The sequence below is a fragment of the Choristoneura fumiferana genome, chromosome 21 (assembly GCF_025370935.1).
Source record: "Choristoneura fumiferana chromosome 21, NRCan_CFum_1, whole genome shotgun sequence".
NCBI lineage: Eukaryota > Metazoa > Arthropoda > Insecta > Lepidoptera > Tortricidae > Choristoneura > Choristoneura fumiferana.
In genome coordinates, this window is record NC_133492.1 from 7,898,302 (window position 1) to 7,912,439 (window position 14,138).

The 14,138-nt window shown below is 43.3% G+C and overlaps 2 protein-coding genes across 6 annotated transcripts in view; one reads left to right on the forward strand and one right to left on the reverse strand.

Annotated features, from left to right (window-relative positions):
* Window positions 1-249: 249 nt before the first annotated feature.
* On the forward strand, window positions 250-2,998 carry LOC141439979 (ADAM 17-like protease). The gene is made up of 5 exons (XM_074104440.1): window positions 250-263; window positions 505-517; window positions 1,111-1,266; window positions 2,109-2,218; window positions 2,731-2,998. The coding sequence occupies exons 1-5, from the start codon at window positions 250-252 to the stop codon at window positions 2,789-2,791; spliced, it is 354 nt and encodes a 117-aa protein (XP_073960541.1). The 3' UTR covers window positions 2,792-2,998.
* A 31-nt stretch (window positions 2,999-3,029) lies between these two features.
* Dhc64C (dynein heavy chain, cytoplasmic) overlaps window positions 3,030-14,138 on the reverse strand; it is a 55,579-nt gene continuing 44,470 nt past the window's right edge. For all 5 annotated transcript variants that reach the window (XM_074103965.1, XM_074103963.1, XM_074103964.1 and 2 more), the window contains 17 exons: window positions 13,822-13,995; window positions 13,180-13,400; window positions 12,628-12,796; window positions 11,595-11,769; window positions 11,247-11,364; window positions 10,886-11,099; window positions 10,245-10,317; window positions 9,990-10,111; window positions 9,495-9,680; window positions 8,985-9,113; window positions 8,347-8,452; window positions 7,444-7,541; window positions 7,150-7,278; window positions 6,336-6,536; window positions 5,511-5,621; window positions 4,975-5,135; window positions 3,030-3,859 (listed from right to left, as the gene is read on the reverse strand). In XM_074103965.1, coding sequence (XP_073960066.1) covers window positions 3,682-3,859; window positions 4,975-5,135; window positions 5,511-5,621; window positions 6,336-6,536; window positions 7,150-7,278; window positions 7,444-7,541; window positions 8,347-8,452; window positions 8,985-9,113; window positions 9,495-9,680; window positions 9,990-10,111; window positions 10,245-10,317; window positions 10,886-11,099; window positions 11,247-11,364; window positions 11,595-11,769; window positions 12,628-12,796; window positions 13,180-13,400; window positions 13,822-13,995 — 2,565 coding nt within the window. In that variant the 3' untranslated portion in view covers window positions 3,030-3,681. The remainder of the gene's footprint in view (window positions 3,860-4,974; window positions 5,136-5,510; window positions 5,622-6,335; window positions 6,537-7,149; window positions 7,279-7,443; window positions 7,542-8,346; window positions 8,453-8,984; window positions 9,114-9,494; window positions 9,681-9,989; window positions 10,112-10,244; window positions 10,318-10,885; window positions 11,100-11,246; window positions 11,365-11,594; window positions 11,770-12,627; window positions 12,797-13,179; window positions 13,401-13,821; window positions 13,996-14,138) is intronic.

Sequence of the window (14,138 nt, forward strand, 5' to 3'; positions counted from 1 at the left end):
CGGACGGACGGACGTAGCGAAACTACAAGGGTTCCTTGTAGGACTATAGAAGCCAAACAATAGGCTAGTTATCTATCCCACGGAAATAAAAAAAATGTATTCTGATATTTTGTCTCGAATATTTTTTTTCATTTCATTTCATTTCCACGGAAATTTCGAAAGATTTTTTCTTACAAGTCCCAAATTTTGAAATCTCAGTTTCAGTTGTTTAAGTTACGCTCTGTTCCGGTATTCTACAATATTTGTATAATGTTGATCTTGAGGCCCGGGTTCGATTTCCCGGTCGGGACAAATATTTGTATGAATAATACGAATGTTTGCTCTCGGGTCTTGGATGTTTAATCAAATCAACTGTTACTCAACAAATGTTAATTAAGTGTATTTGTGCGTTGGTCTGTCAGTCGCGGACGCGTGCAAGCGCTGCTGCCGTAGAGCCTGAACAAGGACTTGCTTCCCCGGTCGCGCACAACGACATCCTGCCCGACGGAACGCCCTGCATACAAGGTTCTGCAACAAGGTACACCCCCAGCGTCCACTAAACTACCCGCGTTGACCCTTCACGAGTACGGCCACAGCTTTAACTTGACTTACGTAAAAACGCCATTTGCATAGTAAAAAAAGCCGCGGTGGCCAGTGGTTGGATGATTAAACAAACAAATTAAATAAAAAAAAAAGAGATTTATTCAATAGTTTGTATCTATTATCTGTCAAGTTCCCAATCCGCACTGGGCCCGCGTGGGAACTATGGTCCAAGTCCTCGTTCTGCAGAGGACTCTGGGACGTATATAGGCTGGGGTGATGATCTGTCATATCTGTCAAGCAGAGGGTTCGAGCCCGGCCTCGCACCTCGTGAGTTTTTTTGGAATTTATATGCGAAATTACTTTCGAAATTTACTATGAACTTAAAGGTGAAGGAAATCGTCGTGAGGGAATCTGCACACACTTGCGAAGAAATTGGTGTGTGAAGTTCCCAATCCACACTGGGCCCACGTGGGAACTACAGCCCAAGCCCTCTCATTCTGAGAGAAAGCCTGTGCTCAGCAGTGGGACGTTTATAGGTTGAGATGATTTGCATATATTTTGTAAACAAGAAGCCTGTCTGTTTGTCAGGGTGTCTGCGAGAAGACGATCCAAGATGTGGTGGAGCGTTTCTGGGACATCATCGAAGACATCAACATCAACAACGTGCTGGGCTTCTTACGCGACAACATCGTGGGCGTGGTCGTGCTCGTCACCGCCTTCGTATGGATCCCCGCCAGCTGCGTGGTCGGTTTACTCGACCGGGAATACACGAGCCTGTAGCACGCAGTGGAGGCGTAAGGCGGAGAGGGCGGTCCGCCCCGGGTGCCGACGACAACTCACTCGTCGTATCCAAAGCAGGCGCACAAAATCTTCATCCTTGAAGACATATTTTAGTAAAATAAAGTAGTATTTATGTAGGGGTGCTCAATACAAAACCGCCCGGGTTGCCAATCTACCCTACGCCGCCACTGGTAGCACGTAGATTTTCATGCAAGTAGCTGGCACGCTTGTGTCATGTTTGTATGAAGATTGACATTCGCGCGCCAGCTACATGCACGAGAATGTGCGGGCTACAGGCATGTGTACTTCCAGTCTAAAGCAAAGTTAAGACGTGCAAAAAATATCGTGCAAGTTGCATTACACAGCGGCAGTCGATTGACCATTTCAAACTCGTCCGTTTTACGGCCTCGTATTTTTTCTTGCAGGTCTAAACTGAGCGTAGACATGGATTATCTCGACTTTGAAAAGTGAACATTAACATCACTATTTTACCGTTTTTGTCAAACTTAAAACCTAAAATTGCCAAAAGTGGCTCCGAAGCGGTAACGTTTCGTGTGCTCGGCCTACCCCATTTGGGAATACAGGCGTGATGTTTGTGTGTATGTGTGAAATGTGAACATTATCCTGTGTGATTGAACGAATCCGCAGTGAGTGCTGAATCACTGATCGCGGGCGACTAGATCCAATTCGGTTGGTCGGAGTTTAGCTCCTCAAAGTCGATAATATTTGAAATCCAAAGACTCTTGATCTAGGGTAGACATTAGTTGCAATTTTTTTTCAACTATGGATCTATTTTGGTCATACAGATCAGTTACGTGGACCGGCGGCGGCAGCGGCAGCACCAGAAGTATGTGGAGTGGGAGCGCCAACACGACCTCGTGCACCACTCGTCGCCGCGCAAGATCATACACACGAGGTAACGATGCGAGGATTGGCCGTCCTGACTGAGCGAGCAGCCTCCCGAGGCACGAGTTGGTATTGTAAGGCTCAATGTTCGAAGATTATAGTTGCCTAGCTATGAAGTTCGCTCGGTCAGTACTCCGGTAATAGTAAACATGTGAGAGATGAGTTGAGATGACTGTTAATAAGTTGAGTGCATAATATTCTTTATCTATATAGTTTTTTTTTGTACTGTTTACTGTATTGGTGTGCAATAAAGAGTTATTGTATTGTATTAAAAGTGTACAATCGCGGTTTCGGTGGTATGGTTTGGAGGACATGCCATGTACCTGACGTACCTTGGCAAGAGTACTCATTTAAATCGTGTGGTTATTGTATTGTTTTTGTAGTTTCGGCCTTTTGGAACTGACATGTTTATTAGTTTATTACCTATTGATCAAAGTTCCATAATAAATAAAGAAAAAATAACGTTGATAACCGTATATAAAATCAAACTTATGATGTCCTATATTGATGTTATTGTTTCAGGTTGCCCAAGCAAAAGCCGCCGGGGATGAAAACTGTTATTCAAGGCACAAGCCAACTATAAAACATCGTCTAATGTACCATCAGCCAAATATATGCTCTACTACCCTAAAGTTGATAATCGTTTGCATGTCATAAAAATTAATGTCAACACCTTGGCAACTTGAAAGTTCGACTTTAGCGACATATTAATTTGATAGGAACTTGTTTAAAAGTTGATAGACCACTTATTTTGCTGATGGTACGAGTATAATAATTTAATTAACTGAATAAATTTAATGTAAATAAAATAAACTTTTTTTATTATTGAATTTATTATGTAAATAGTGGTTACAATTTATTACCAGAATAAATACACGAGTAAGCTTAATAAATAATATAATTTAGTGCTTATAAGGTATATTGCGATATGCGGTACTGAGCACCGGCTGCGTGAAAAATAAAAGCTGCACTGGTATAAAGATAATTTTCCCGTCTAAAGAATATAAACATGCGATATGACCGCGGATCAAGGTATGCTTAGTCAAAACTAAATGTGTTTTATAAAAACTTCTCAAATTACTCTGTTTTAAATTAAGTGCGATACGGTGTAGCAGCACAAGTGTGGCTGTAGTTGATCCTGTCTTGCGAACAATCAGTCGCTCTAAAAACGCAACCAGAGCCTGTTAATCTTTTGAACTACACTAGTATTTTTAATACATTCAATTTTTTTATTATTATTCGATTGGATGGCAAACGAGCAAGTGGATCTCCTGATGGTAAGAGATCACCACCGCCCATAAACATCTGCAACAACAGAGGTATTGCAGATGCGTTGCCAACCTAGAGGCCTAAGATGGGATACCTCTTTACCTAGCGTCGTAGGTAGTAAGGAGACAGCTCTAGATAAGTTTAGGCATTGTTGGCGTTCATAAGGTTAAGTCTCATGATTGCTTTAGTCTTAGTTTCGCCAGTTTAGTTGAGTGCAGTGGAGGTGAGTAGGGCGACGCCGCGTTCGTAGAAGGCATGCGGCTCCTGCCCGGGCGCGATGGGCAGACGCACCGTGAACAGCAGCTCGGAGCGCGCGCTGTTCAGGTACACCGGCAGCGTGAGCGACTGGCCGCCGCTCGGGACCGTAGTGGACTCGGGACCGCTGTGGGGAAATTATACCTCCTGTTATAAGCCGACTACAAAAAGTAAGAAACTGCTAAACTGGGTTTATTTATTTATGTTTGTTACCTGGAAACAACGTCATTTATGGACCGACTCGGAAAATTATTTTTAGTTAGGAAGGGTATGTATTCCGATTTAGGGGCTGTTTCACCATCCATTGATTAGTGTTAACTGGCGGTTAGGTGTGATGCCATCTCTATTTATTTTGTTCAAATAGACGGAGACGGCATCACATTTAACCGTCGGTTAACGCTAATCAATGGATGGTGAAACAGCCCCTTAGTCTTATTTAAATTTCAAGAAAAAAATCTGTCGGTAAGGACCTTAAAAAAAAAGTAAAATTATTTTGTATCTATTTATGTGCGTTTATTCGTTTTCAAGTAGCCATAGTACTAAAGCGTTGCTTGGTTTGGAACTAGATCGATTTTATTCTATTGGACAACCACAGAAATTAGTGTATTTTTAAGTTTAGAATAAGCGTTAGTGGAACGAGGATCTGCACCTGCTACGCTATGATATGATAGTGACGTCGTGAGAAATGTTGGGCAAGCGGTAGATGCAGGTGTCAAATTGTCGTTCATTGAAGCTAGTGTCTCAAGGAGGAGCCCTTTGTTCAAAATTAACTGTCTTCCAAATGGTTAGGGCTCATAATGTCTCACTCGCAAAATGTTCCACCACCAAATTAAGTCCCTTTCGCAAATGGTCCCTTATGCAAAATACCCCATTCCCATTACGTCCCTTTCGCAAAACGTCCCGTCTGCAAAATGTCACATTAGCAAAATATCCCGTTCGCAAAATGTCCCTTTCGCAAAATGTCCAGCCTGCAAAATTCTTGTTTAAATAAAGAAATTAGGCTCTCTCTCATGGATTGAAAGGAAGGACATTTTGCAGAAGAGACGTTTTGCGAACGGGACGTAATTTATGTGTCGGGACATTTTGAGAACGGGACATTTTGCAGAGAGGTCGTTTTGAGAAAGGGACATTTATAAAAGGGACCTTTTGCGAAAGGGACAGAGGGACATTTTGCGAGTGGGAAATTATGAGCCCTAACCTTCCAAATGATGATGACGATGAATATGATGGCGTGATAATTACCGTATCCAAGTGAGCACGGTGAGCGGTAGATCCACCATGATGGTATTCGTGAGCAGCAGCCGGTGCCCCTTGACGGTGGCGCCCTGGAGCTTGAGCCCCGTCACCTGGAAGGACCATTCCGCAGAGCTCTCCGCCTCTGAACCCGCCTCCGGAATCGTCACCTATACAAACCAGTTACAAGAATATTATCGCCGGCACCCGGTAGTCTGAACCAACAGTTGGTGTTTTACCAAGCCATTATCTAACTTCATCCTAATATGTGTTTGCTTCAAATCTTGCAACTTAATTTTAATCCGCATTTAGTGGTCGGATTGACAATTGTATGCATATGAAGGTTGGATAAAAATGCGAGTACAGTTTACACAAGTACAGTCAGTAAAAAAAGGTTGTATTCCTTAGAAGTTATTCGTCGAAAGTTTCTAAGGTATAGTATTATTCTTCCACAGAAGCGAAGACGCGGAATAGTTAGTTCCCATATAAAAGGAAGCCCTAATCAGATAGACATATAATATGATAGATATATTATGGTATCTGACCTGCAAATGGAGTTCCTCGAGCGACCATGAGTTAGCTTGCGCCACGCACTGGCGGGTGGCAGTGATGTACGCCTCGGGGTTCAGCAGTCCTCCCAGCCACACCGGTATACTCTAAAAATGATTGAAATCATTAAAACACTTTGCTAAAGTATTCGTTTTCTGAAACCAAAAATGTAAAAGGACAGGCACAGTGTAATTGATAAGATAAATGACCATTCTGTTTCGATAACTTATGGCAGAAAAATTCTTCGAGTAATTAATGATCGCGTGCCAAACCTACTGAAAATCGGAGCTTTACATTCTACACAAGGTACACAAATCTGGTGAACGACACGAGACTCCGTTTGGGCAGAGGCAAAGCTACCGCTTTCGAGGATAGCGTGTGAAGTGAAAGAAGTGTTTCAGTTCTTATGACGATGCCATTACTTTTTGCTAGCTAGGCATCAATGTCGTAGCATGTTGGGAACTCTCAGCTGCTCTATTCCCAATTCTGCACGATCGCCTAAACTAGACATTATCGAGGTGTTATAGCTGAAAAAAAATTTTGGCAGTTGTAATAAGGTTTAAAAGTGCGTCGGAGCACTTCCCGCTGTAGATCCTGTTAAATACGCTGATATTGCTAATATCTCTGCCAATACTTCGAGGATAAAATGTATCTGAGAGAACAGGGTCATCCGGCACACAAGACGATGGAACATTTAAGCTGGATATGGAGAGGATGAGATTTAGGGAGCTGACTGCCTACCTTCAATGATGTGGCACTATAAGAACCAGAGCTTAGAGGTGAAAGCAATACCTATTGCCTACTTTCAATGATGGGGTTACCTGCAGACGGCGCGCGCCCTGGTCGGCGGCCACGCACTCTGAGACGGCGGCGAGCTGCGCGACGCGGCGCGCGAAGTCGCCCACCCACTGGCGCACGGTGCAGCCGCGCGCCACGGCGTAGCGCCGCCACGCCGCCGGCAGCATGCCGCGCACCAGCGCGCCCACCATGGCGCGCGTCTCGTTCGTCTGCTTCATCGACCCCTGAACACATAACACGTCATTGAAAACTGTTAGCCAACACTGAACTGGTCGCTCTACTACATTTAAAGCTGCGTAAACTGTAAACCTTTACAAATGATCAGTTCAGGGTCCAAATGCCTATATTAACAGAAGCAAGGTGACTGATGATGTCTTTCAGCTGCCTGCATGAATACCTCGCTGCAAATATGCGGCTAAAAATGTAGTACATAATGGTTTCCCATCATGTTTTATCGATAACGTGCTCTCTCAATTAGTTTGATTACTACATACTTACAAAATATAAAAAAAAGAAAAAAATATGCCTCAAACAGTTGTTTTGTGAGACAAACCGCTAATTTTCTAGTTGTCCGTGCACGTGACGCAAAGGCATCGTTTAGTCGATGCGAGAATCATCGTGCGAGTTACTGTAAATTGCGGTATAAATCCAAAACGCAAGATATTTCGCATACCGTCTAGACCTCAATGCTTTTACTGTTACCTCGCAGATGGCGAGCACGCTCCGTCTAGACCTCAGTGCTGTTACCTCGCAGATGGCGAGCACGCTCCGTCTAGACCTGAGTGCTGTTACCTCGCAGATGGCGAGCACGCTCCGTCTAGACCTGAGTGCTGTTACCTCGCAGATGGCGAGCACGCTCCGCAGGTCGTTGTGGACTTGCGCGAGCAGCGCGGCGCCGGCCGCCACCTCGCGCTCGAAGAAACGGTACAGCGGGTCCTTTATGTTCTCCACCGTGCGACGCAGCGTCTGGATAACAACACGCGGGCTTATTTTACTATGTCTATCCTTGTAAGACGCACGCATATCCTTTATAAGCATTCCTCAACAAAAAATAATTCAATTTTACTTTAAAAAATAAACTGTTAGGCTTAGTGCGCACTGCGATACCAACAGTGGTTTGGGAGAAATTACCGGCAGTTTCTCGGGAAGTAATTGCAGCCAGCCGGTCGCGGTCTGGTGCAGAGATTTCATCCAAGCGGGTCGTCCATCTCCCTCTACCACTAACGCATCTGTATATAAAAACAGACATAAAAATAGAGTAAAAGAGACATTAGTCTCCAGATTTTTATTAACCCATTTGTCAGCTGTCGCCCCAGTCAATTTGGGTGCTATAGATTATAAATTGTACCTGAAATGATAGCTATCAAAGTGGATAGTAAAAATCCGAGGGACTATAACATCAATAGCGATACGAACAACAAGAAATATTTGAATTAATTATAATAATTACCATCGACTTCTGCTAGGTGAAAAAAACAAAAACGATTAAAGCTAAACTACCAATTTAGGTTCAGGAGTGGGTGTAAATTTTGTTGCTATGTGTTAATTACAAGTCAATTCGGGATAATTACTAACTAGAATTAATGAATCATTGGTCTAATAATCCCTATTCATCCTACAATAGGTTAATTAAAAAGCACCAATCGACTGTGAAATGTGACGTTTACTTATAATAAGCCAACTCAATTGACTATTTTTTCAAAGTTACTAAAAATAATTTTCACAGCTAATTAACATTTTATCTCAATAAAATGAAACGTTGTTTTACTGGAGACACTTTTGGCTAATAGTGTCAAATTGGCTATTGAACAACAGTGTCTTTTTTGTGCTAACTATGGCCCAAGATGTAGGGATTATTTAATCAATATTACGAGTATCGGTGCTTCATCCAATTCACAACGTGCTTGATAGCAAACAAATCTACATTGTTTTAATGGGACACAAAATTGATAATTACAGTGTGCGGTGTCATAACGTGAGTGGTATGAAAATGTATAATGTAGTATGTGGACAGAGTAATAATACAATACTGACTGTCGTCCTGAGTGGCGGCGTTATATGCAAGCTCCTCTTCGTCTTCTAATTGCTGCATCTTTAGCAGTTTGGATACCAGGTCGCTGCCTTGTGTGGTCAATAACACCTGGACAAAATAACGTACATAAATGACAGGTGATTTAAAGCAATTGAGCCCTAAGCTTTTGTTGCAAGATTTGCTACAGTATCTGTTACAAACCGTTTATAACCCAGTTTAACTAAACTGTATAGCTATAATATTTCGTCACTATTTGAAAAAATCTCGTCTCTCGTCTCGTATCTAAAATCAATATGTCAACAAAATTGAACCTTGCCATAATGGTAATAAAGTTCACTCGAAAAAATTATCGATTTTGAGGTTCGAGTTTTTTTTTAAATAGTGACGTTTTGTATATGCGTCGTATTTTAAATTTCAAAGTGACCGATAAGGACAACGAATAGTAAGTTAATAAAAGCTTAACAAGCGGTTATTAAAGATTATACGGATATCATAGTAGTACTTTAGGTATTAGGTAATATGCAAGTAGTTAACGCCAAAACAAAATTAGTGAGTAAATGTGTTGAATTCCATAACTTCCTAAGTAAGTAACCTAATCACTTTTCTATGCTCTTGTCTTTTCAGTTTAGGAGTTGTTTACCTTTTCGGCGTTGTTCGGCAAGCCGAGCCAAGATGGCGTCTGGCGGTCAGAGAGTTCCTCGATCCATTTGAGGAAGTGGTCGCGTCGATTGCCGTCTGGCATCGTGATGTGCCTCTGGTTGCCGGTCGCCTAAAAAAAGTGTTGTAACAAAACGCAAATGATAACTTTACAACAATGGAGAGTTTTCGCAGATTCCCTAAGATCTTTTATCTATGAAGCTTTTTTTCTTTAAAAGAAAGAAAGAAAATAATTTATTTATAACAGCAGTGACACATACATAAGTTAGAAATATACATAGTTGCCGTTATAAAAAGGTCCCGCCTCAGCATATCAGCATATCTCTTTAGAGGCACCATCAATAGACTCCCTTATGTATCTCTATATAAAAAGAGAACGCCACTTTCTAGGTAACATTTCTGACGTAAAATGCCTGAATATGGAAACAATTTTGCATGGAAATATTTTTATATTTGTTAATCGATTTCGATTCGACCAGGAGTTTCAACTTACCCCGTCGACGTTAGCAACAAGCGCGAAGTCCGCCTCGAAGGAGCGCGGCGTGAACAGCTTGCACAGGAAAGAGTGCAGGAGCCGCTGGTCGAACAAGTTGTCGATCTTGCCGCCGTAGATGCACTGCGACAGCAGCGTCACGAGCGCCTCCCACGGAACCTTTTCCGGGGGCAGGTTGGTGCGGCCCTGCGAAGCAATGGAACTTGCTACTGCTATTCTTTAAATTTTCATGGTCATATTTGCTGGAAGAAAACTACGGCTGTATTAGCCTTCGTTTCGGATATCAACGTTCTATTACACGAAGAGGCGAAGAGTTCTCACATTGAACATGCGTCCGAAAATATGATGATTATGATGATGAAATATAATAAGGATTATTTCAAATCGCACGTATTTGCTGTACGAGCCGAAAGCCAGGGCGATTAACATTCAGAGGCTTGTCTTGTCGATAATGTTTACAATTGTACATGCAACGGAATATCTATTTTTTTATACCATAGCGGTGGCGTCAATCCAGGTATCTAATGTGTCGCAGGCGACACGAAGGTCGGACTCGTTGAATTCGTAGTATTTAGCCCAGCCCAGTGGCACGTAGCGCAGGCGTTCTTGTACGATACCTGAAGCGAAATTGCGATTAAGGGACTACTAACAAGTATATTTTTTATGTTAAAGGTATCCTTGGCTACAAACACGCCTTAAAAAAAACACTGAAAGGATAGTCGATTTCGTTAAATTGTATGTATAAATTACCATGGAACCAAGCCAGTAAGAAGTACAGCCTTGCGCGTTCCGATGGTGGCTTCATCATGCGGGCGGCGGGTACCTGAAAACAATTGTATCATGTCATGTTTTGTAACAAACAATGCAAATGGTTATTTATCTAACCTTGAATTAACTGCTAAACCAGAGTTATTTAAGTAGTGTCAAAATCTATAGAACTGTCATCCCTAATCCCATGTTAACGATTTATTAAACCCTGGATTGTGCAAGTAACCCTAAGATATTATCAGAGATAATTATATCTTCATTAGTCAAGTCTGACAAAGCTGGTAAAAGCGTTGATCAAGAAGGGTGGCGAGAGATTTGCATCTCTAGTCATTTATCATATCTGTTTTGGTAAAGAAATTTTAATGAGAGGTTCCGTCAAGATCGGAGCAGTCATTTTCAGAACCAGAAAGGGTTATTCGATAGCACTTCGGGAGTATTCGAAGAAAGCCCACCGAACTGATCTTAGTTGGAGTTGTAGGGAACTTAACTACCTATATTTAGTGTAAAGCAAACGGACGTATTTCAGTATTGACTTATTAGTTCTTCTCAGCCTTGCCATGATCGACTTGACCAATAATCATCGAGCGTTCGGCCACCCCTGGGTATAGTCCCCGTGTAGTCACCGTGGCGAAGGTCCGGAGCAGGTTGGCGCGGATGCCGGGCGGCGGCTCGAAGACCAGCACGCGGCCGGCGCGCAGCAGGTTGACGGGCAGCTTGGGGCTGATCTCCGTGGTGAGGAACAGCCGGAAGGCGGGGTGCGGCTGCAGCGAGTGCAGCTTCTTCTCCAGCTGCACCAGCCACACCGGCGCCAGGTGCACGTTCTTGAGCATCACCCACCTAACAATACAGTCACGCATTATTACTTGACTTAGGGTGCGTTTCCACCTGATATGTGCGAGGATGTGTTGCGAGTAATGTGTTTTTCATGAACCAAGTAGAAACGCTTCATTTCGTATATTGCCGAATAAAAATTTTCTTACTAACCGTCCAGTCTTGCACGCGGTGTTGATGGCGCGCTCGGCCTGGTTGAACCCTTCGGCCGAACCGATGGCGATGCTCGACAGCGGCTTGTTTAACTCCGTCGCCATGTCGTCCACGCGACCTGAACACGATTAATATACGTTTTATTTGCATAAGATTTGCTCTCTGAAGGAGCTGTGCCTTTTAACTTGTTAAAGAAATGCCGGTGTCTAGTAATGGGGACACAGACACAAGTCACCCCCTGAGAGGCGAGACCTAATGGAGGACAACTTTTAGCCACTAAAAATCTTCGCCACAGGTAGCCCAATATGCAGCAGCATTCATGGTATGGTCAAGTCTACGCGTGCTTACCGCTAGCGTCATATCCAGGCACGGAGCACAGCAACGCGGGTGTGGTAGCGTTGAGTTGGTGCTCGGTGATGGACGCTAAGTCGAACTCGGTCTCGGCCTTGGCCATGAAGCCGCCGCCCAGCACCGCGCTCACCAGCTGAGTTGCCGCCGCAATCACACGATCCGGACGGAAAGCCTGCAAGAATAGAACGGAAGGTTTATATAAATTACCGTCCAAAGAATAATAAATCGTTGGAAATGGCAGTGACAAGCGTAAAGTTGCTTATTATGCTACACATAAATAAATTACCACGGAACAGGAAAAAACAAGGGGAAATGTCATAAGCTTTGGATTGTACCAAAATCTCAGTTGAACTTATTTTTTATTTTTCCACTTGTTTTTCTCTATTGCATGAAAATAACTTAATTTCTCTTCATGGATTTGATTTCAGCTTCCCAAAACCCACCTCAGTTTGGTCAACTGCATGCAATTTACCTCAAACCTTTTATATAACTGCGCTGCAAATTTCACAACGCACATTCAAATCAAATCTTACGCGCTAATAAGGATCATATCACCCACATGCTTGTGGCAGCTAGATAGGGAGTACATCCTACTCCTACTAATGTTATAAACGCGAAAGTTTGTGAGTGAGTATGTTTGTTACTCCTTCACGCTGAAACGGCTGGACGGATTTGGATGAAATTTGGCATGTAAATAGCTGGACATCTGGAATAAAACATAGGCTACTTTTTATTCCGATATTCCCACGGGATAGGGATAAAATCTAGAAACAACAACCGCTGGGTTTAGATTCATGTCATTTGATATGATTGTTTAATGTAACGTCAATGAAAACCACGATTTAATTTTTGGGATTTCAATTCAGCTGCTGGATCTAATGATTTACAAATACAAATATTATACATTTACGTGTTTGTGTGTGTGAAGCCGCGGGTAATCACTAGTAATTGTGTATATATACGTTTGCTCTTCATGAAATAAATCAATGAAAGAGCATGTTAATGTGTGTAATGTGTTAGTATGAGTGACCTGTATGAGCAGCAGCCGGTACATGGCGAGCGTGTGCGGCGCGGGCGGCGCGCTGGCGTGCGCGTCCCACAGCGTGGGCACGCACTGCTCGGGCGCCGCTTGCGCCAGCCAGGCCGCCAGCTCGGGCAGCTCGCCCGCCTTCTCTAGCAGCCGACGGAACGCCACCAGCCTGGAACGTACACCTCATTAGGCAACAAGTTAGGTATAACGGTAGCCATAAGCGTAAGAGTCGGCAATAACAGGATCTGTTAGGCTTTCTCTGGAAGCTAGGCTGGCACGAATAGTGCCTAAGCCAATAACGCTAAATAAATAGACGCACTAAGTCGTCGAATTGCAGAAAACTGGTCGCTACTACCTATACCTATATCTAAGGGCCTACGTTAGCTGACACGGTTTGCACTTACGCCTATTATAGTATGAGCATCGCTAACTGCACGCGTCGCGTGCGACGAATTTTACCTGTACCCACAGTAACGTACGCCCAGCTAGCGTATGCCCTAAGGGCACTCCGACCCATTCTCTGCCTGTCCAGGCTGTTGGCAGTGTACTGACCTGGAGCTGAGCCTTGCGGCGGCGTCGTGCTGCTGCTGCGTGAGCGGCTCCAGCGGCGCGCAGTGCGAGACGAAGCCCTCCTTGCCGCGCAGGAAGGTGGCGAAGGGCTGGTCCAGCGTGTCCTCGGCGCCCGTGCTCTTCAGGTGGATGCGGCACAGCAGCAGCGCGAACGTCAGCCGGTCCGTGTGCAGCATGCCGCGCGCCACGCGCTCGTACACCACCTGACATATCGTACATTTGATTTAATATTTCGCATTTGTTTGTATTATGTGGGTAGATTGACTTTTTCTTGTACCTTTTTATTTATTTATTTTTTGATCCTGTAACACAGGGACTCCTACCACAGGATCCAGTGCCGTAGACTCTTGTTTATAAGCTTTTCATGGAATAAATTATTTTTATTTTTAATCTTTTCATATATATAGGCTTGCGTTTGGCCACAATGTTACATGAGTTTCAGTATGTTTCCTGAGGTTACATTTCATCGAGGTTACGCTCATTAATTAGGACTGTCTTATTAAGTGCGTAAGTAGTATATTATAAAACATTTTTTTCAAGAAACTGTTACTGTTGTTTCTTGGACAACTGGACAGAAAGTTTTAAGTTTGTACAATATTTATTGATATAACAAAAGTTGCTTACCGTAAACAACTCCTCAGTGATGATACTGAGCCGAGCCGTGTAGTCAGAAGCACCGTTGAGCAGCGGACACACCAGCACAGAACTGAATATGTCCAGGAACATCTTCAGCGAGTACTGGTACAGGAAGTGGACCTGGTTCAGGGCCTCCATTGTGAAATAGATGCTGCTGCAGGCCTGTTGACACAAAAATAAATGACTTGGTTACCACCATTCCATGACACCACCACATAGTTCAGAATAAAAAATGTAGATTTGCAATTACGTAAGTGGTATTTACGGGTGATTTCTACAAGCATCTAGAAATCAAAGATATAATG

Bases quoted from the DNA above. Each gene is read 5' to 3' on its own strand.
- LOC141439979 (XM_074104440.1), top strand. The intron at 1,267-2,108 runs GTCGGTTTACTC...TTGGTCATACAG, and splicing joins GGATCCCCGCCAGCTGCGTG to ATCAGTTACGTGGACCGGCG. The intron at 2,219-2,730 runs GTAACGATGCGA...TTATTGTTTCAG, and splicing joins CGCAAGATCATACACACGAG to GTTGCCCAAGCAAAAGCCGC.